Source organism: Pocillopora verrucosa, chromosome 9 (genome assembly GCF_036669915.1).
Source record: "Pocillopora verrucosa isolate sample1 chromosome 9, ASM3666991v2, whole genome shotgun sequence".
Lineage (NCBI taxonomy): Eukaryota > Metazoa > Cnidaria > Anthozoa > Scleractinia > Pocilloporidae > Pocillopora > Pocillopora verrucosa.
In genome coordinates, this window is record NC_089320.1 from 8,043,277 (window position 1) to 8,065,969 (window position 22,693).

General features: G+C 38.2%; 1 protein-coding gene and 1 long non-coding RNA gene across 3 annotated transcripts; both read left to right on the plus strand.

Annotated features, from left to right (window-relative positions):
• Nucleotides 1-850: 850 nt before the first annotated feature.
• LOC136283599 (uncharacterized) lies at nucleotides 851-1,583 on the plus strand. Its single transcript, XR_010718873.1, has 2 exons — nucleotides 851-993; nucleotides 1,386-1,583. It is a non-coding gene; the product is annotated as an uncharacterized lncRNA (long non-coding RNA).
• A 1,841-nt stretch (nucleotides 1,584-3,424) lies between these two features.
• Nucleotides 3,425-19,833, plus strand: LOC131784683 (NAD kinase). 2 transcript variants are annotated; one of them, XM_059101497.2, is made up of 11 exons: nucleotides 3,425-3,567; nucleotides 7,893-7,994; nucleotides 14,359-14,488; nucleotides 15,285-15,393; nucleotides 15,642-15,724; nucleotides 16,298-16,400; nucleotides 16,670-16,746; nucleotides 17,463-17,562; nucleotides 17,763-17,920; nucleotides 18,056-18,138; nucleotides 18,822-19,833. In XM_059101497.2, the coding sequence occupies exons 1-11, from the start codon at nucleotides 3,446-3,448 to the stop codon at nucleotides 18,967-18,969; spliced, it is 1,215 nt and encodes a 404-aa protein (XP_058957480.1). In that variant the 5' UTR covers nucleotides 3,425-3,445; the 3' UTR covers nucleotides 18,970-19,833. The 2 variants fall into 2 exon arrangements, with proteins under 2 accessions (XP_058957480.1, XP_058957481.1); XM_059101498.2 differs by having other exon boundaries at nucleotides 14,362-14,488.
• The last annotated feature ends 2,860 nt before the right edge of the window (nucleotides 19,834-22,693 follow it).

Consider the following 22,693-nt stretch of genomic DNA (forward strand, 5'->3'; position numbering starts at 1 on the left):
AAAGGACAAGTTTTTCTGCCAGTTATATACGTAAAATTCCAATGAAACTAACTTAAATAGAGTAGAGTCAAGTGAAAACAAAGATTCGAATACTGAAGGCTGTATCTTCCCTAAACAGGTGGAAATTCGCCCTCCCTGACGGCAAAAACTGACAGCGATAATGCCTCACACTAGAATGTGCTGTCTCCCTCTCATCCTGTTCATGTTTATTGGAATTGCTACCGCAAAGTTTGATGATAGTGAAAATGCTCAAAAGGAGAGTAGTCTCATTACTAAAATGCTTTCGAAGGTGAGTTTAATCCGGTTGATAGATGTTTCATTTAATCCTTTATTTCATGTTTAGAAAGCATTGTCAGAATGAACTACATGCGATGTCGGAAAAAGATAAAATTTTCAATTAATGGGTCCGAATAATGTGTGAAGGCGAAGACACCGTGTGATAGATATCTGCATGAATAAATAATCAGCCACAGAAAAATACTAAAAGAGTGAGTTTCATTCATCACCAACTCAATCAGTATATTCCGCGAATAATTGATCGAAAATACTTCAACCGTTTCCTAAAACTAAGTAATTAAAGATCAGGAGGTTTTATTAAATGTCATTCAAATTCAAGCCTTGTTGTCATTCACTTCTCTCACGATGACGTTAAAAATCTGTTACACATGTACATTTCAAGAAAAATTAATTCTCTTCTTCGTTGTCAAACACGCTAAACGATAACTGGAAAATTTCCATCAAAGGTTTTGCAAAGCAATGAAAAGAGTGAGAGCATATTTATGTTGGTGCTTTTTTATTTAAATTCAGGCCAAAGCAATTGATCAGTTTGAATTTTTCATCCCTCAGACATGTTACCAGTTTTCGACGATATTGAAAAGCGTGCGCGGTGCGCAAACCGTAAAAGTCACAGGTGGTGTAAGAAACAGGAAATGTTCTTCCGCAGCTGCGAAACCAAGAAAATGAAGAAGAACTGCCAAGCAAGCTGTAGACAGTGTAAGTAGCCTTTCCTTAATATCTTGCTCTCACCTTCTGTCACTCTCATTTTGGACTCTAGTAAAAAGTCGAGCAACCCACAAGCAACGCTAACAACAACATAAAGTAACATAAAACACGCTTCATCATCTTCATCATCAAACGGCTCAACAAAAGCAATGAAAGCAAGAATGACAATGATTTGCTCAAGCACCATTTGGCTTTAGTACAAGTCAAGAGTAAAACACTTTGTTGGATGATACTTACTTCTCGCCGAGCTAAAGCTCTTCTGCAATGAGCGCAGTTGATAAATTAAAAAACAAGAGCTGTGAAATCAAGAAAGGAGCATGACAGAGTACTTTTTAAAGGCAACTAGTTCATTAATACGGCTTTACTGTTTGTTATTTTTGCAGGTGGCTGACAGGAAGGCATGCTCTATCATAGAGAAAGGATTTGGAGGAAGAATGCAGGAATAAAATGATCCAAACAAATAAAATACACGAAAAGAAATATATGTTAATTCTAAATTACTAACAACATTGTTATCCAACTTTTGCCTGTCATGTATAGGAAGTAACAACGATTAAAGGGTTGCTTCATTTATCGATCAATCGATGATTGATGCTTGTTATATGCTTAAAACAAGGACATAGGGACCCGCTGCCTAGCTTGAAAAATAGGCTGATGACTGACCTACCGACCAGCCGACCGAGCGACTGGACGACCGAATGAATGAACTGAAAGACAAACGGATGGACCAACAGACATCCGGCTGATTGCCTGACTGACTGGCTAACTTATCAACTGATTGTTTGCTTGACCGACCAAAAGACTGACTGAATGAATGACTGAATGACTGAATGACTGAATGACTGAATGACTGAATGACTGAATGATTGAATGACTGATTGACTGACGGACAGGAGCCCATTCAGTAATGGGCTCCTGCTGACGGACTAACTGACTGACTGACTAACTGACTGGCTGACGGACTGACTGACTGACTAGCCGACTGACTGACTGACTGACTGAGCGATTGACTGACTGACTGACTGACTGACTGAGTGATTGACTGACTGACTGACTGACTGACTGACTGATCATGACTGACTGACTGACAAACTGACATGCTGGCTGGGTGGCCCACCGATAGACAGCTTTACCAATTTCATCCTTCTTAACCAATACCACATCGACTAATCAGAAAGAATGAGGCAGCAAGGACATCTGCTATCAATTCGGATACATTATCTTTCATATTTCAAAATGAAGCTCAAGTTTTTTTTCAGATCGATCAGTAAAATCGTTTTCCCGATCAGAGTCAAAAATCATTGTTTTACATTCATCTTCGTTTCGTTGATGGCTATCCAAGATGAGCTATTTAAGGAGTGAATGCAAGGAACAAGTCGATGAACAGATGCAATAGATATTGGTTACTCAAAGTATGTTGCAATGGAGTTTAAGGTTTTCTGGGCTACATCATCCTCTTGATGGAAAAGTGTTCCAAATATTTGACTGACCTCTTGGTAATGGCAATATCACCGCGACATGCTTGTTTGCTTCGATGTTAGCCATAGCTGCTAATTATAACATCATGACAGGGCGATGTCTATGGTTTGAATGCAGACGTGATCTTTGGTCTTTTTGCGAATTTTATTCCTTATAGACACGAATCGGAATTAAGTACCGCGAAAAAGTAAGTATTTACGACTCATTGGACTGACCTGGAATTCATGAATGTTGACTCCATTGCGTTTTACATTTATTTTCACAAAATTGATGTCATAAGATTCTCTCAGGTCTTGTGTCATGGCCCCAGTTCGTATTTTGGGTGGAAAAGAAAGGCGATAGGTCCTATTCCTACCATACAAATATAATTTAATAGTAGCCCTAAGAAATAAAGTAACTCAAAATGCTCATTTGAGGAAAAGATCCGTTCGAAGTCATCGTCACACTCTTTGCATAGGACATTTTCCTCTTTAACTAAAGCTATATTTCCACTGTCGCGTTTTTTCCACGCACTTGAACGCGCCTCACGAATATCATGTCCGTAGAAATGAACGTTTACGTGCGTAAACGCATCCGTTTACTAAAAGTTGTCATATCTCTACTTCGTCGTTTTGTCAATCAGGTGAGTGCAGAGAAACGAGTAGCTTACGTCACGCAATATCAAATATGGCTATAGATCACACGGATTTGTATGGGATTTCAGGTCATTTTCCCAACATGGTTATTACACGAACCAATTTTCAACAAGAAAGCCTCAACTTGTTTTCGCTGACTCATACTTTTTCTCTTTACACACGTTTTACGAACGGAAAAACTTAAGCGATATTCATGTTTAGTGTTTGTTGATACTGCCTTTGTGGAGGACGAAATTTGGTTACGTAACCAAGGAAGTGCGTGATTTACCTGTAGCCCCAGACCTCCGCAACCATAGTAATTCGAAAGTGTGAGAGCTTGTTGACAAGAAATGGCGAGGAGAGTGAGCGCTCCAGGTCCAGCACGTTTAAGAGAAAATGATGAATCAGTTGGAGATAGCGAAAAATCGTCATCCTGGCTAGTATGTAATGCTAATGGATGCTATCGACTTGGGTAAGTGTTATAGGCGATTTGGTGGGCGAATGAACTTTTACATGTACAAGCGTCGGAAGAATATACTCGACCGGTAGTTCCTAATCATATATTCCGGTAACTATCTATCGTATAAAATTATCACGGTGCTTGTTTCTCACAAAGTGTGTAATCTTGACAATCGTTACAGTTGGCAGCTAAGACTAAAGCTGATTTCCCAGACTGTCGTGCCCATGTTGTGTTTATGTAATGTTGCTTTGTGATACCTACTGCACCATCTTTCCTGTCCATCTCACAATTCCTAAACACAACCAACAGTGCCGGTGAAATTTGACTCCAAAAGTGGTCAAAAGAGTCAAAACATAATAACTGAGGAGCAGAAATGTTGGTGGCTCTGCAATGAGTACAATAATTACTAAGTCATGAAAACAGCTGTCTTAATGTATACATTCGACTCACTAGAAGTATTGTTTTAACGTGTTTTGAACGGACTTGCTGTTTGCAAAGCTATTTGATATTTGAGTCAAATTCTGGACAATCTATTGGAAGTGACTCAGTTTTTTCTCCAATAATCGAAATTGTATGTAGTACTTCTTTGATTAAGAACTGGTCTGCACCGACTGAATCCGAAGGAATCTGTTGAAAACTACATGATTATGATAATTAAGTTCCGCAGTGATTGTGGATATTGGACCACCTGTGTGAGAGAAATTTAACTACAAGAAACATATCAAGCCGTGCAGGGTTGGGGGGGGGGGGGGGCAAATAAAAACGAATGTTCAGTTGCCTTGATCTTGCAAACTTAACATTTCCCCTAAAGAACTGGCGCAGGTGGACACATAAGTGTGATCACAGTTAAAATATCCTCACCACAGACTGTGAAAACATTGGTTAAAGAAAAACCTGTGAGTGTTTCATTGAAAATCAAAGTCTGGATTTTAAAAGTCCTATGAAAGCATTACTAAGCTAGGTTAAAGGTTATTTAACTCTTGACAGACATGAATTTTTTTTAAAGGTGAAAGTTTCTCTTAAGGAGGATTGATTGACCAAGGCATTGCAATCAGGCTTAATCTGGGTAAATTTTAAGCTTGCACTTCTAATAAAAGAAGATAAAAGTGTGGGTCAAAAAACAATTCAGTCCATACTGATTCAAACTCCAGACCAACTTATTTTTATGGTCTGATGCTCCACCACAGATGAGGTGGTGTTGTCAGTGGACAACTCCATATGAATAACTATAACTTTGTTGAGACATTCCATTATAAAAGGTAGAGCAGTGCAGGCACACTTATAACTATTCAGTGAAGACACCTCAAATCTAGCAGTAACTGTATAGATAATTTATACTAAGCTGGTCCATATACAATAAAATGAAGGGGGGATTAAGTTTCTGAAGAAGATGAAGTGCTGCCTTGTTACAATTTACACTATCAACTGTGTTGATAATGTAAATTGGCCACCATTAAGAGTTTCTAAAGCTGACATTTTGCAAGTTAACCCCTCCTCTATTCGCTCTGACAAAGGGCTAATGCTTGAGATGCCAGTCCAAGAGACTTTTCATGAAGACCAATTTACATTATCAACACAGTTGATTAAACAAGATTGTCTCAAATACAATACAACAAACTGCTTTTTGTAGGGCATGTCTGAATTTTAAATTTTAGATTTTAAATTTGAAACTGTTGGAAGCTGATGAATTTTACATGTGTATAGTTGAGGTGACCATGGCATCTATGGGGCTAGGCTTCACCTGTTACCACTGGAAGAGTAAAATTTAGGGGAAAAATGGTGCAAGAAGTACTCATACTCATGTTTCTCATACCCAATGACAATGGAATGTAGCATCTTTTGTTTTGTTTTTTCTTTTTCAATACCCATCATGACTGATAAATGATCACAAGGTTTAGAGCCCAGACTTGCATGGTAGTTAATTACCACTTTTGATGGGACTTACAATCACTTGTTTCACTATCATCCAATTTGAAAGTTGGGATTTTGAAGCAATAGATATTTTGTATACATTCTTGGTTGTGTGGCCTTTTGAAAGATGGTTGGAATAGGTAACTCACTGCACATCTCTGAAATCACTTTCAGAAAGATATAGATAATTAAGTTGGTCATTACAGCCTGATTATTTAAGCAAAGTTTTGGCATTGTTTAACAAATTCATGTCCTAGACAATCTTCAATTTAGCTGAGTCTTTTACCTGAACACTTGTTCTGAGAACAGTATCAAGAAAGCTGAAATATAATTAAATCAACCCTCTTGTAGAGAAAGCCTGAGGCCCATTAATTGGGTTAGGGCTTGTGTGAATAACCAACCCTAAGATTTTAAGTACTTGTATAATTATGGGTTTACAGGCTTGTGGTGATGGAACAAAGCAATCACAAAAGATGACAAAACTGGAGAAAGATATTTCAATAGGTTCGAATAGTAGTGAGGAAGCAAAATTGCGTTCTTCATTAAATACTTCACAAGTCTGTGTTCCTAAAAAAGGAAGTGTTTCAATTCAACATCAAACCATATGTCAATCATTGCACATTCTCTGGGAACCAGACTCCTTAGGTCATACCAAATATTGGTGTCAGTGCATAATATCCTTACTCCCTTGACTTTATAAGTGCTATAATTATGTACAGATTTTTTTTATTGGATTTTCCCCAATAAAAGAGAAAGAAAAAATAATGTAATATAGGGACCAAGGTGTTAGTAAGACCAAGTGTTAGAAAGAAGTTAACAGGTCTGAAATATGAACCAAAGAAAGGAGTATTATCAGTTAAAAGTGATATTGATTTATTTCTAGGAATTAAATGAGACTTAGAGAGAAGTTGTCTCTTTGTTTGAAACAAACCTGAGAAGAAATGAAATTAGGCTTTAGTCACTTGAAAATCAGAACAATGCCTTCCAAACAAGAGTTAATGTCATTTGCTTTCTTAAGTAACTCTTGAAAATAATCTTTACTGTGGGTCAAACATAATAAGCAGTCAGTCTTATTTGATAATATCAAGGTTTTCCAGTGATTATCAATGTGCAATATACATCTTATGTTACATTGTGCATCACTGGCAGCACTCATGGGTAATATGAAACAAATCCTGTGTTTGTCATTGGCCCATCTTGCCTGCTCAGGATTTCCTACTTTGATCCTGCACAAGAAAAACATTGCATAGAGCGGACTATCAAAGTTCATCATTTTTGGATTATATTGTGAGGGAATCACAAAAAGTGACAGAAGACAGTAAAAACAGAAAAAAAATAAATGACTGTTGTGGGCCTATTGTGCTACAAACACAGTTGGCTATTTTTCTCAGCTCTTGAAAGAAACAAGTCATTCATGATTCTTATAGAATGAAATAGTTTTGGTATATATTAAATCCTTTATTGACCAAGCTTGTTCGGGCACGATGGCTGGATATTAGCCATTATGGACCTCGCCTTCATCTCTGTCCATAAATATGCGAAAAAACTTGGCCAATACCCAGCCATCACGACCTAACACTTGGTCGATATTACACATGTATAACATTTTCACCACTGTGGTCAGTGACCGGAAATCATGTTTAGGGTCCCTGCTGTGGTAGAAACCATAATCTTGTAAATTTTCCACTGTTACTTGTCAGCTTTCCCAGACTTTCTCTAGCTATAGTCGGTGGCAGGTTTATAGGATCCTCCTAAGGGTGGTAGACACACCCATAATGTACATGAAGTTGTTGGGAAAGATAAGATGGAAAAAAAAAACCTTTTTATCTTAATAAAATCCTTTCCCACTATCTCAACACACACCCTATAATGAAATCACAAATTTTTATCGATGAGAGCTCAAGTCTGTGGATGAAACTGAATTTTCATTTTGAGAGGAGCCAGCTGAAATAGAAACTGTATACCCAATGATGAAGGAAATCAAGGATGCTCTTTGAAGTTTCATGACTGCATCAACCAGCCTTGAGTGTGCAGTGAAGTCAGCCTTTCGTCAATGGCTATCATTTAATATAGCTGTCATACAGGGATCATACAAATGGTTATCATGATTAGCTTTCATTGACGCTAAAAGGGTTGAAATACAAAAGAATGAGCAATAGTATCGCAAATTAATATGCTGCAATTTGCTTTCAGTTTCACTTTCATTCTTCAACTGACTGACTGTTGTCCTGTTCCGCACTTCTCCAGTATTTGATCTCTTTCTTCAAAAATTGTTTAAAAATCAATTTTGAATTTGGTGGACATTCATCAATATTCAATTGGTGGGGCTTTCACCATAACTCTACTTAATAGAATACGTAATAAATTGATCTCAGTTGCGATCTGCATAAGTTCTCGTTGAAAGAGTTAAATTGTTCAATTTTCAGAAGCGGAGGTAGCAGATTCAGGAGAAGATCAATAAATCCTCCTCCACCTGTACTTCTCTTTGGAAGGAAAGGACACCTGTGGGAAGATGAAAAGAAGCGCAGGTTAGTTACTTTAAGAAATAAATAGTAAAGCCAGGTCAGTCCTTTGGGGAGCACCAGTTTATCGGCAAAATATGATGTCATTATGAAGGAGAAGAAGAATTTAATTGGCCATTTTCGATGTATTAAAAATCTAAGTTACACTTGGCTTCGAGGCTATGGGGGATAAAACAAAGAATTTAAATATTGATCCCTCAACCTCGATGTGATTTCTTATGTTTTTTCCCCCAAGCCTCGGAGACATGGTTGAATTTTAATGTATCGAAAATGGCCTATTATAAAGACTCCCAATTTAAACATCAATGGAAAGCGAAATTTCAAACTCAAGAAGCTAACAGAGCCGAATAAAGATAGTGCAAGGGGCAGCAAAGCAGCAAATAAAGATACAAATAAGAAAAAAGATGTTTCAACACATAGATACAAAGAACATCTCATTTTGAGGTCTGGTTGGAATTTAAAAGGGAATGAAATATCCTCCAAGAAGCATACAGGGCACACATATTCGTTGTGGGGCCGTCAGTGTACTTTCCTTAATTTGTGATTGACACAAAAACAAGAAAAGTCCAGCTTACTGCGTTTTAACTGAACAATTTAACACAAAGGGAACTAATGGTAAAGAGGGTTAGGCGAGCGCCAGTGGAACTGATTGATCATGGTTGGTGGTAAATTCCGAAGGTAGCGAAGCAAAGGCCTCACCGAGGTTTCGCGAAATTGCCATATTATGCAAAAGAAAAAATACCAAATCCCAAGAAAACAAAATGGTCGTGCAAAAAAACTAACAGAGAATGGAAGCGGAAAAGCTACACTCTATGTAGGTAACATCAAACATGCGATGCCTTTTTTTATGGGCGTCGTTCACATGTTGTGCTCTATGGCGGCCTTTCTCGAGGACAGCTAATTTGAATTGGTAATTTGGTATTCTCGACTGAGTTGATAACGTAAATTGGCCGCTGTTAAGAGTTTCTAAGCTGAAGTTTCGAGCGTTAGCTCTTCGTCAAAGCGAATGGAAAAATTGTGGTTTGTGTGTGGGTTTTTTCTGCAGAAAATGGAGTACGTTATTGGCGGGAACATTGTAACTATAAAAACAAGACTAAATTAGTTGAATAAAAAGCGTTCGGTGATATACTGGGGTTTAAGATTACCAATTTGAGAGATTTTTGCTCTAGAGTTTTGCGGTTTAAGAGTAACAATTTGAGAAATGTTTTCTCTAGGGTATTGCCGCTTTCCGAACTACCTAGACATGTAGGGAAAGGCCGTAAACTGCTAAATGCTGCTTAGAATGATAAGGAAGGTTTAAGTGTCCAGTGACTGGTTTGGATGCATCCTTGTCATTTCTTTCTGCTTCGCGAAAGTGTTCTTGGAATCGGTCACGTAGTCGTCTTCCTGTTTCACCAGTACATGACTTTTTTGCAACAGGTGCAAGTTATGCAATAGATTACTTAACCTAAACACTATGTCGATTGGAAGGTCACCCACAGACCTACACAACGGTTGACGCTTTATTTGTAAATATTTTACGCTTTTTTCGTGGCGTGAGCATGAGATGCCTGTGGTAGATGCGGCACACTTTGATTGCCAACCCTCCGTATGTTAGTCCCGCAATCCAACAACTCGTAATGGAAGATACCTTTTCGGACGTCCTCTTTGGAGAAGTTAGTTTGTTGCCAATTTTTGGTCAATAGTTTGCACTATCTTACTTATTGATCAAGAGTGTTTGAATTTCCTCCATCGAAAGTGAGAGTGTTTTATTTTATAAAAAACTTCCACGATGTTTTAGGAGGTATGTTGGCGTCGAAAGTTTTGGTTTTATCTCTGTCGACCACAACTTATTTTCAAAATTAATTGCCGAACATTTGAAACAATATTGATTAAAACAGTGTGGTAAACCTTTTCAAAGTTTCGACATCGTGGCATTGTAAATGGAATGGGAGATTCAGTGTATCATTTTTGAATCGTCATTGTCCTTATCGGGAAAAAAAAAAGCACCGCTGTCCCCGTGAATTCTTTACGGCTAAATTATACTCCATATACATAGCAAATATGGAACCAAAAGTTATTTAACACTTTCAACCGAAAATTTTATCTTCGTTTAGTCATTTCGTTATCAGTTTTCATAAGTATTGTTTCCTACTGATTGGTTCGATATAGATTTGCTCTGCGTAATTTGAATCATGAACGAGTATATTGTACCCATTTCTTTCATTTTTTTATCATGTGAAAAACTAGTTTTACTTCGCTAGGATCTTGATCCGCTGAATTGGCTCCGAGTTAGGAAGACGGGCGTTCGTGATTGTAAGCCTCTTAGCGATGTATTATTGGACATGTACGAGGTAAATGATTCTTGGTTGATAAATTGACTATGACTATTGACTATGACTAGCTCTTGGCGGTTGTTTGCATTCGAAATTCCTATAAGGAGAATGGTGTTGAATTATCTTGATCTTATGAAAAATCGTTAAAGCACATGCAAAGAAAGTTCGTCAGACGTTTTTTTTTTATAAAGAATAACTTTATCCATTGACCAAAAACAACAGGGGTATCAATAGACTCGTGTAACAGATGTATTTTGCCTATTGTGACACACGATGACATAGCTTACCCATTATTGTAAGCGGAATTTTATCAACTCATTACAAATTTTTTGCGAAGACGTCGTATTTTGATTTCTCTCCTGCTTTACATGCAAGGTTCCGTTTCACTTTTACGATATCAAAACACTTGCTGTTTTTTACCCCAAAATACAAAAGCAATTCGTTGGTAAATGTATTAAATACTACAGCATATTAAATCAAATGCAATGTTGAAGTGCTTGAATTTCAATTTTAAAAAAATTTTACATTGTATTTACGTAGACCACAGATACGATAAAATGGCGAAAAAAAAGACAAGTATGGAGCTAGCATTGTAATGTTTAAGGCTAGGTCGCAACTCGTACATGCGTATTTAGAAATGGGGGGAAATGGTAGCCTTTGCCGTCGAGTTCCATACAGTCCGGTTAATCTTGGAATGTTGTCACTTTTTTTTTTTTTTTTTTTTTTTTTGAGCACTGGCACTGAATAAATGATTACACTGAATAAATCTCCCAGGAAAACTGTTATGTTTTGGATGTGTCGCTTCGACGTTTAAGTGCATGAGAGTTTGCTTATATTTCTTATTCTTGCCCGAGACAGTCGGAACATAACTTCATTAAGAGAGAGAGCGAGAATTGCCACATTTTGAATTTTAATTTCCTCGCATCATTCTCAGCAGTACGTGACAAAAACACCACGTGATTGTCGGTTTTTACACCGACGTGCTTTGCTTCTTTTTAATAACGATGGGAACAATAGAGATTTGACGCCTTTAAGTGTTCACGCAGGCTCACTACGTAACCTAGTCCCTTTAAGCCCAAGAGCATGCCTAGAAACAACTGGGCTGTAAACTTCGTTATCATCTGACATCCTACCTGTAAGAGTCGCTCCTATGTTATTCATCTCGGTAAAATTTCCGTACAGCCTTATACTACTGTAAAACAAATCTGTTTTCCCAAAGGAAATGTATTGTTCTTTCCATTGTTTCTAGATCCAAGAACTGAATGTGTAATGTAGTATAGGGCTGTTCGGAAATTTTACCTTCATCTTTCCTCTGCTAATCAGTCGATAAGTCATTCTTATTTTAGTCACTTTGACGTCATTGGATTCTCTGCGACTGACAAACGAGTACCAAAATCATTTTGCTTTTGCTCTTCGTAGTATTTGTTCCTTACCTTCTGTGGTGATGATATTTGAAAATGATTTTTTTTAATGCTAATTTCACATCTTTTTCTATTAGTTGTTTTTGTTCTTCGTACTGGTGTAGCGGCAGAATAGCAACTCTCTTCTGGGAATATCGCTTGTTATGTAAAAATCATTATTGCTCATTTCAAACATGATATATGTTTGGTAAATGATATTGGCTTTGATTTTCAAAACTTCTTCCCACCAAGTCCTCGGTTCGTGTCCTCTTGTTTTGTTATCACTATTTTTAGGTTTTTACCAAGAGACCCCAGGGGTGATATTTCGGCATATTGCGTCCTAAATTTTGAATTATTGCTTCTCCATAACTCATACTGAATTATAAAAAAGCCTACTTTCATTTATGTTCCATTGGATTGTAGAGAATTGTGCTTGCGTAATGAACATGACTTTAGAGAATGTTCAGTTATGGTCAACTTAGTGCTCTATTTTTTTTATGAAATAGTCCTCATAAATCCTAAAGGATTGCGAAATTTTAAACGTTTCGCTTAGCCAGTCAATTTACAATTATCCACTGGTCAGTGTTTAGACCACTGTCACGATTGTCTCTGGAAATCAATTTGAACGACTTGCCTTATCAGTATATTTCTTGTTGAATTTGCGTAGAACCCGTAGAACATACGTCTTGTATGTGCGTATTCAGAACCTCGGGTTAAATCTGGAGTATTGATTTTTAGCTTGATCTCTTAATTGATAAAAGCTTGGTTCTTCACTAGCTTGAACAATGATGTTAATTTAATTTGATAATATGCATAACAACACACATTATCGGGCGTCATTTGCTCCTCACGTTTTGGCGAGTGATCGTCATACACAGCTCATCAGAAGCCGGCCGAACGTCGTTCTTTACGCCGAGTGATATTTGACGTCGTGTTACAAAACGGAAACAAGCTTTGTTAAAATTCATGTTTCGTGTCGATTGAGATAGTTTTCCGCGTTATGGAATCATCGTCTCTGAATGGATTTGTCTCCCCCTGTTCATATGTTATGAAGGCTATTTCGGCAAAGAAATTGCAGAGGAAAAATGACCATCGGGGTCGCAAATGGATAAATGGGAAATTCAACTTGAAGCCGACTAATCAGTTTGAGCCGTTTCCAAGTGACCAGAATCAAAGAAATTCAAAGGAGGCTTCCACAAACTGGTAAAATATCTTCTCAACTTCTGTCTCTAATGCATAAGTAGTTCGGTAACTAGTCTGACACGTTTTTGAAATCCCCACTAGCGCCAAATAATAAAAGGGCTCAATTGAACATACAAATATAGATTTTTATTTAAATAAACGAAATTATCTTCTGAATTTTTTGGAGACTGTACAAAACTTTTTCCTCATTGTTTTAGATACACAAACAAGATATTTTGTCGAGAAAACAATAACAATCTCAGTGACTATGCTAATGAAGGCCGCATGTTGAACTACTTTCGTCACGGTTACGATTTTTTGTTTGCTATAACCAAAGTAATAGTTGTCAATCGAGGGTGTTGTCAATATTGTTCGTTCTCGTTTGTTTTAAATGTTTTTAACTCGTTTTTTTTTGTTTTTTTTTTGTTTTTTTTTTGTTTTTTTTTTTCATTTCGTCTTTTTATGTCGTTGCTTGTGGTAACTCAAATCAATGACGTTTAATGACGTGATATTTATGAAAAGAACAAAGAAGGACAAACAAAAGACACGCAAATCTGCTACACTCTAACCGTTAAACTAATTGTTTAAGTTATGAAGGCTTGCGTGGGTGCGGTCGTTTGAAGTTTGAATGAAACCTTACACATCTATTCTCAGCCTCTCTTGAATAGCCCTTGACGTTTCGTAAACATAGATCTCACCTACAGCGATTTATTTTTCGTTCACTGAATAAATGTGCTTTAGCTAATAAATAACCCTTTCTAATAGTTCTTTAGTTTTCTTGTTAGTTTTAGTGCCAATGGTTAGTATGTTGGACACATTAGCTCAGGCAATTTCCCATCAAAAGTAAAGCCCCAAGTTTGAACTGTTCCGTGTCCTGTTGGGTTTTTAATTTATTTTCCGACGTCATTTACGCAGATTAATAGTTTCTTGGAAATACAGGTTCAGTACTGATTTTAGGGTCGGATCGGTCCTTAGGATATACTTGTATTTTCGGAAATATTCTCGCTTCCAGGCAGGTAACCACGTTTTTGTCTTCTTCGAATACCACAGGTGGAATATCTACGTTGTGCTGGGTGGTCATTAGTTAACACAAACGTGAATATCTTACCGTTGAAACTTGCTTTCTCACTAACAATATTCTAGTGGTGAGGTTTTATGATGACGGACCTCCTGAAACTGTATTGCAAATGAAACTGGGTTAAACCTTTTTTATAGACGAAGATATATAATAGCCTTTGCATGTTCGTAACTTAATCATGTAATGACGAACGACTTTGTGGTGGGCTTAAAGCTAAATATTTGCTTGAAATCCAGGAGAAGTCTCAAACAAACCATCAAACTTCCTTTTGTCTCAAATCAGACCATGGTGTAGATGAGGTAGTACTACTATTGACGTCTGGGTCATGTCAGTCTTCTCTCAGATTAAATATGTTTAACCAAATGCAACTTCGTTCCTCCATATTCCTGCTATAGCAGCCATGTAGACCCCTCGGAGCACTTCTTGGCCTGGGCCAAGCCACCCCAGAATGTGCTAGTAATAAAAAAACTAATGGATCAGGAGGTGACGGAAAGCTTTAAGGAACTCACCCGATGGCTCACAGAGGTGAGGCCAAAGTTGATTGTACTCTGTTTTAGAGAACCAGCATGTTATGGTATGTCACGTCTGAGGTGAATATAAATCTTTGCTAAAACTGGAGAATATTTGTTGATATCCCCCAATTTTCCGTAAACTAAGGATTCAGTGCAGTAAATGTCTTCTTTACAAAAATGGACACAAGTTGGGAAAATGTTTTCCTGTTGGTATACAGAGGACGAGACAAACATGTGTACATTTATTGCCAATTAGATTTTAGGGATAACAAACACGTTAGCGCCCAATTGGCTTGAAATAATCCGTTTATATTTGTCCTTGGACATAATCGGCTGTTTCCTCGAGGCTCAGCAGCAGTTTTCAACGACGTTCGCTCTCCCAAACGTTTTCTTCTCTGCACAGTTGTTCGCGGAAAAATACTCTAGCATTAAATTAGCGCCAAATGGAGTATATACAGTTTATATAGAGATTATTCCATGGAAAGTGCGCACGAATGATTTTTATTCACGAGTTGCGATGCATCGAAAAAACGAACGACGGAGCGCGGAGAACGAGTGAGTTTTTGATGCATCGCAACTCGTGAATAAAAATCGTTCAAGCATTTTCCATGGTATGATGTTTTTATTTCGTACTTACTGAGTTTTTTTTCACATTTCAATTCAAAGATTGGAGGCGAACGACTGTGACATACATCGTTCGTCCAATCGGAGACACGAACGAACTTCACAGTGTAAATCTCACTATGTATGAAATAAATATCATTTTGGATGTTGAATACCTTTTCTATCTTCTATTGATAATTTCATAGGAGAGAAAAATGGTTATTTACGCTGAAGAATCTGCTGTACGGGATCTACTAGTACGCAAAGACGAAAAATTTACATGTGTGAGATCGAAAATGTGCATTTTTAAAGAGGGTAAGTTGTCTTGCCTATCTCTATGAATGAAAGTATGCATACAAACTGAATCGAACCTGAACGTTTTGTTGGTTTAAGCATCTTTTTTTCAAACAAAAGATGCTAAATAAGCCATTTATCACCAAGCAATAGATATTCTCTTATCATCTGCGGATGAAGAAAGACGAGCACCTTTACTTTCATTACATGCGGTGATTTGATCACGCATAACCGCGTGTTTGATTTCTTTTCTGTTGATAACTCTTCAGGCGACCAGTTAGATGATAAAATCGACTTTGTCATCTGCATGGGAGGGGATGGAACACTTTTGCATGCTTCATCTTTGTTTCAGGTGAGTATCCAAATAGTTTGTGTCGGTAGTCGATGGTATTTGATGAATTTTCGATTATTGCTAAAGATGTTTGTGGATTACAAGATCGTTTGTGTCTTTCCAACTTGAAACATAGTGGACCAAGAAAGCATGAATTGCTCTCCAGATTGTGCAAAGAAGTAAATGTATGGGTGAACCGCCTGAGTGAAGAGACTGGTGCAATGTTAGATCCAGTAAAAGTGCGCTGTATCACAGCCCTCGTCCGAGTCTTGAGTAGGGCTTTAAAGATAATTAAAGGAATAGCTCTCTTCCCGTGCTTTGATCAGTGACGAGCCAAAAATATTGCTATGAAGGGGACACAATAAGCAACCGTTCGGTTTATCTAGAATACCAAATGACAATCACTCCTCAGACTGAACTCTTGAAAATCGTGTCAAAACGCGTTTTAATGACGGTACAGCTGACTGTCAGTCTTGTAGGTGACTTCTGTGGGTGGGAAGAGAGTCCTAACAGCAAAGTCTCTGTAACCCATGTAAATGATAAGAGCAGACTAAAAGCCAAAGTACAACTCAAGTACCATTTTGCTTTTTACAGTCCAGCTGCCCTCCTGTTATGGCATTTCATCTTGGTTCTTTGGGATTTCTCACGTCGTTTAGATTTCAAGATTTTCGAGATAAAATAACCAAAATCTTAGAAGGTGAGTTTGACTTCTTGTGGCCCCAAGAGGGGCTCTAGGAAGAACAAGCTTTTCTTTAAAATATACTCAAATTGACTCAAGCTTTCATGCCTGGAATTGGCCGTGATGGAAGGGAACTCAAAGGCAATTCATTGTACCATGGTAGCATTGTTTTCTCTCCTTAGGGGAACATCAGTATGATGAGGGAACATTACACGGAGAGAATAGTCCTTAAGCTACTCGCATTTCTAATTGCTTTTGATATATTGTTAACGTAGAGAATTTTACAGGTCGTGCGGGCTTAACTCTAAGAAGCAGACTCCAGTGTGACTTTATCAAGCGTGACAAGGAAAAGACACGTCACTTGGTTTGTCCATCTGTAGCATATTACTGACCCATGGTTTAGGAGCTGCTTAGTTGTTGTTGTAGATTTCGACTCTCCGCAAAAAGGCTTAATTACCTAATTAGGGGTTTAAAATAACGAATGTTCTTCTCTGAGCCCAGCATTTTTGTTAAGAGTTTTATGACAGTTTGCCTTAAGCTTGTTGTAAAAAAAAAAAAATTAAAACAAACAAACACGCAGAAAAAGACAAAGCAATTTAAAAAAAAAGCAATTAAGACCTGCGTAATATTGTACAGGCTTTGAGAATTCATTGTTTGATTCCACCTGTACTAAGAGGGGGCACTCTCAAACCAGATGGGGCTTGTGCATGTAAGAGTGAGGTAGTATTTTTGGTGATTAAATCGAGATTATGGAATAAATGTCAAAAGCCACTGTTTTCTAACGTTGATACTTACTATTATTTTTAAAAAAAGAACCTGTTCAATTATAGTAGGCTGAAGTAGTTCCTCTTTAATGGGTACTTTATTCATCACATTTGCCTGAAGGTTCTTAATCCACTTGTCGTGCATGTGGATGTTTTACTGCAGTCTTACATTAGAGTGCTGACCATCAGTATTCGGATTTCAATCGTTACCGTCTTCTGTGAATTCCTTTAACTTTTTTAGTCCAGTTTTATTTTTTTGGTATACTACTTTCTTGAATTATTTTTAATGATAAGTACATGTGATTTTGCCCTACAGGTATTGAACGAGGTGGTCGTTGACCGTGGTCCGTCTTCGTACCTCACAAACTTAGAAATATATTGCAATGACCACCACATCACATCCGTACAAGGAGACGGTAAGATGCTGTCCCTTCACACTAATCTTGTTCTGTCATTTATTTTCTCAGATCGTCAGTGTACAAAGGTGTATTGCATACTAATTTCCAAAAGCTTTGAAAGGAATCACGCTGATTAGATTATCAACTTGCAGTTGATCCTTGAGAATTCATTCCCATGACCGTGACATGAACGTTGTTAATAACCTTGATTTTTGCAGGTCTTATCGTCTCCACCCCAACTGGCAGTACAGCATATGCAGTAGCTGCAGGAGCCTCGATGGTTCACCCCAGCGTGGCCGGAATCTTAGTTACTCCTGTCTGTCCGCACTCTCTCTCATTCAGGCCCATCATCCTCCCAGCGGGAGTAGAACTTAAGGTATAAAGAGCTTATAAAATTGGAAAACTTAAATCAGACAAACGAACGAGCAGTTAAAAAACAAAAGCTTTTGTTTTGTAAGTAAGCAATGTTAGACTCAAGAATTGCTTTTTCTCTTTCTCTATGCAACTATAGATTGTAGTCAGTTCAGAGAGCAGAAGTTCAGCTTGGACCTCATTTGATGGAAGACAGCGACAAGAACTTCACGTGGGAGACAGGTGAAGATTCATCTTTGTCTTCATGCGTTGTGTCTTTTTCAAGTCATCGTTTCAGACACCAGCTAACTTGTTCACTGTTAGACTAAGTACAGCACAGGCAGCCATAGCTCCAGCTACGAGATGATATCGATCATCTTGCGAAATAAGGTCATGTATGGAAATATTTACGACCGCTCCTAGGAATAAAAAATACAGTCAAATTCTCAATAAAAAATACCTCTCCTTATACTTGGGCTGCCTGTGGGTACAGATAATGTTTTTTAGAAGATCTGGTATAGGTTCGGGACGAAAAAAATTAACACCTCTCATATAAAGTGACACTATGGTGAATTCGTGGATTTACTGTGCAGAATATAGTTTGAATATACAGTGCATGTATCGAGAAAAAGAACTGAGCTGTCATTCCCACAAATTGGCCATGTTTGACAATCGACACGCCATTTTTCATAAGTCTCTCCAGGCTTGTGTCACGGAAACTGCACATCGAGATGAGGTACATCTATTTTTGCACGCATACGGATTGAGTGAAGCCGTTCATTCGAAGGGCAGCAAAATCCTGTTGATCAGGACTTGTGTTAGCAGGAGGAGAGATCAATTTTGTTGTCAGATTTACGTAAGTGACCACCTCAGTTAGGAGGAACTATCCTCTCTTTCCAAAGTTCACCATTGTTTTTACTTTTCAGCATTCAAATTACGACGTCTATTTACCCTGTGCCGTGTGTAAATAGTGAAAATCAGATAGCGGACTGGTTTGTAAGTCTGGCCGAGTGTCTTCATTGGAACGTAAGACAGAGACAGCGTAACCTATCAATAACGGATTGCCATGTTTGATTCTTCGTAGCAACAAATTAGAATTCAATTTCCTCTGCAGCTCTGGTCAGAACATCATTTCCACGTCAGCCTCGAGCTCAATGAAATATTTTTTGCGGTAAAGCTTTGGCTCTGCCGATAAGTGAATTACGAAGCCCTCCTCAGTCACTTTACGTTAGAGTGCTCCAAGGAACGTCATTATGCATTCATCATCAGGAAAATCACGGATGTGAGTGTGTTTAAAAGAAATCTGTAACACTTTGGAGGATTTTTATGTATGTCTTCCCTTTTTAATGTAAAAAACTGTTTTCAGTCAAAAATTGAAAGAGAACTGGTCACTTCTTCGCCCATCCAATATGCTTTTTTATTTAGTCAAGGAAAGTGAAATGTAAATACCTTATTGTTCAGAAAGCCTTGGACATCAAGCCATCGCTGGTGCAGGTGCAAATTATGATCATTACTGGTAGATGCAGTTGTCAATTGGCTCAGGTCATGCAAGTGTAAAATCCCAGTTATGAGGCCTCGGAAGAAACACTGTCCCGAGAGGCCGTTCCATGTGACTTACGTTGATGGGGTGACAGGGGATAGGAAGGGGGTGGGGCAAGCTAATACCAAAAGAAAACGAAACGAAAAAAAATTTAAAGCTGTAGTATTAATTACAATCTGTAACCAAACAAGATTAGACTTCGAAAGGGACTTAAAATTGGGATTCTACGGTATGCCGACTAACATAATTTAACTGTTGTCTGCTCGAACGTATATTGTATTTGTTAAGGTGAATCATCCATTCGCGTAACGTACTATCGATTTGATTCAGAGTTGTAAAGTCGTACCTTTGTTAAAAGTCTTTCAGTGAAACAACATTAAATATCCATGGCCATGGTAGAGAGTAGATGATTTTTCCATATTTACGCGAGAACCGTCAAGTCTTCTTTTTAACTGTGCAAAGTTCATAATTGAACTTTGTAACAATGCGTATTCGTCCTTCTCTTCAATTGCAATTCTGACTGTTATTTATGGTAAGGACTTTCCGGTGAGACTAACAGCTGCATAGTTCTTGGTTCCTCAAATTTATAATAAGTTTGTAGTGAGTTCGTGAGGGTATGGTGCACTTTTTTGAATTGATAGTTGCGTCTCGAGCGTGACATTAACAAGTAACTGCATCCTTATTGGATGACTAAAGTGCCTTGCAATGTAGTGTTAATGATAACGACAGCTACCACAGTAATATCTTAAGTCAGTCGTAATGGAAGGTTTCTAACCTCACGGGGTACGTTTTTTGTGAAAAAAGGTAACGTCACGGTCACTGCTGACCACTACGGTTTTTATTTTTAACTATACGACAGTGAACATTGACTGCTTTATTTCGCGCACACCCACCCACGCCACTCACTCCTTAGACTATTTTTGTTTTGTTTTTTCGCAATCAAGGGTCAGCAATCAAGACCCAGCCTCAACAAAATGCTAATCCTTGAAAAGAACTCTCGTATACGTAATAGATGGAGCATCAGGTTAACAGAGAGAAAATCCATTTTGACCTTTCAGGCAATATCAGTCGGCATTCTTGTATTTAATTAACCTCTGAAGAACCCTTCAGGAACGTGATCACTTATTTTAGGGATTAGCTAACGCGTTTAACATGTGGTTAAAGCAGAAAAGGATGTTAACGTACAGGATTAGCTCACTAATCGTACATTTCCTCACGAAAGTAAACGATTCGGGAACTGTTTTCACAGTTTTGCGAACGCGTTGTAGCCTTGCTCAGCTATCACCCAAAGAAAGACGATGATGAAGTCAGGCAGATGACTATCAAGTAGCCACAAACAAAAGTTTTAATTCCCAGATTGGTCATTCGAGCGGCAATTTTTCAAACAGCCAATGGAAAATGATCAGAATAACATGTTTATTCGGAAAGCAAATACTAGCGGTTAACGAGCTTACTAAAGTTAATTACTGCTAGGTCTGTACGTTAATTTCCACGCCAGAAAGGTAGCGAAGAAAAAGGCCACAAAGGAAAAATGTATGAGTTAAAGCCAAATAGGAAACATGGTTATTAGACTGAAACAAAAGAAAAACTTGAAAGTACTTTCCACACAATGGACAGAAACAACAAGGCGCCAGGAAAGGGTTGGATGAAAACGTTGTAGACGGGGAACTATGAAATGTTATTTTCAGGTTTATTAAATCATAAGATTAAAATGAATTTAAAAGGATAAAACACAGAGGCAAATGATCAAACGAAAACGAAAGCAGAGAAAAACCTAAGGAAGTTTCTGCTCGGGTCACGTATCAGTTTTCGCGCGTGACAAGTTTTTTTGTTTTTTTAAGTTGGTAAGAATGATTTGTAAAGTCATCGGCAGGCGCACGTTCGTTCCCGCTTACAATAAGAGCAAGTGACTTCCTGTTCTTAATCCACGGAAGTCGTATGATAGCGGGCAAGAAAGAAGAAAACCTCAGGCAAGCCTTAGTCTGCTGTTTTTTTCAACCGTGTCCATGGGTAATTTTCCCTCTTTTATAGGTATTACGTAATGTAAAGTTTGTACATGGCTTTCCATCTGCCGCCTTGACTACATTACATCGGGCCGTGGGACTGAATTGCGTGTTGAGAGGGGGCTGCCGTTTAGCAAATAGGGCAGGGGTTACATTCTTAACTCATTACTAATGGTCGTGACTTGAAGTATCTCAAGAGTTTGATTTTAGCGTTTAACAGACAATAAAGTTTGTCCTATGATGACGAGTCGAATATGTTAGAATCTAGTGACGACATAATTTTGGATTATTTAAACCACCCCATTGTGCGAGTAAACATCGATTTACTCCAAGGCGAATCTTATGTCATTGCTGTGGTATTTACATGTCTTTGAGCAGAAGCCGACCGACTGACTATTGTTCGTCACGGTACCGTAAAGAAAGGGGGCTCTTGGGCTCAACACAGCCATAAAAGAACAAAATTATTAAAGGGAGTATACTGATTTCAGTGTCTTTACCTCAGCAGGTCGATCGGAGCAAGAGGGAGTTTTTTATTCAATTATATCTATATAGTACTATGCCCTTCATATAACTTGTCCGAAATATACAGCAACACTTAATTCCATCTTTGTTTTCGGACAACCTGCAGTTTAATCCTTAGCAGTCCACGAAAGTAGCACGAAAGGTGCCAAATGTCTTCCCCGAAAAATGTAGCTCGTTTAGCTTGGATGCCATAAGCAGATTAGCGAACTAAATGCGGAGTGCGAGCATAAGATTTGTTCGTGATTCACGAAATAATCCGGAGTTGGTTACCGTCCGCCTTTCATTCACTCACGATTATGTTTAGTGCAATAGTTTGCTCTTCATCTATTAGCGCACAACAAACGAAGTCAAGCGAAAGCATTACGTCATCAAGTGGCCGGAAATCAACTAGTTATCTTTCTTTCGTGGCCGAACTGAAGCGCCACGTACACTAGACACGGTGTCTCTCTAGTTTTTCTCACTAGTTGTCTTGACCCCCAATGAGCCCCGTTTGCTCTGCTATGGTCAGATCTCATTTGATTAGTTCCTCATGACAAGCCAATGGATATTCGCTTAGCTCTGGTTGTAAGAAACAAAGAATCTGTCAGCAAACAAGGGTAAACAAGAAAAAAGATCCGCCTTGCATGTTATTTCCCGATAAATGTCATTAGTGCCCCATATAAACAAACTGGAGGAAGCTAGTTGAAATGGTCATGTTCGACGCAAACTACTTCCGTATGCGTAAAAAAGACCT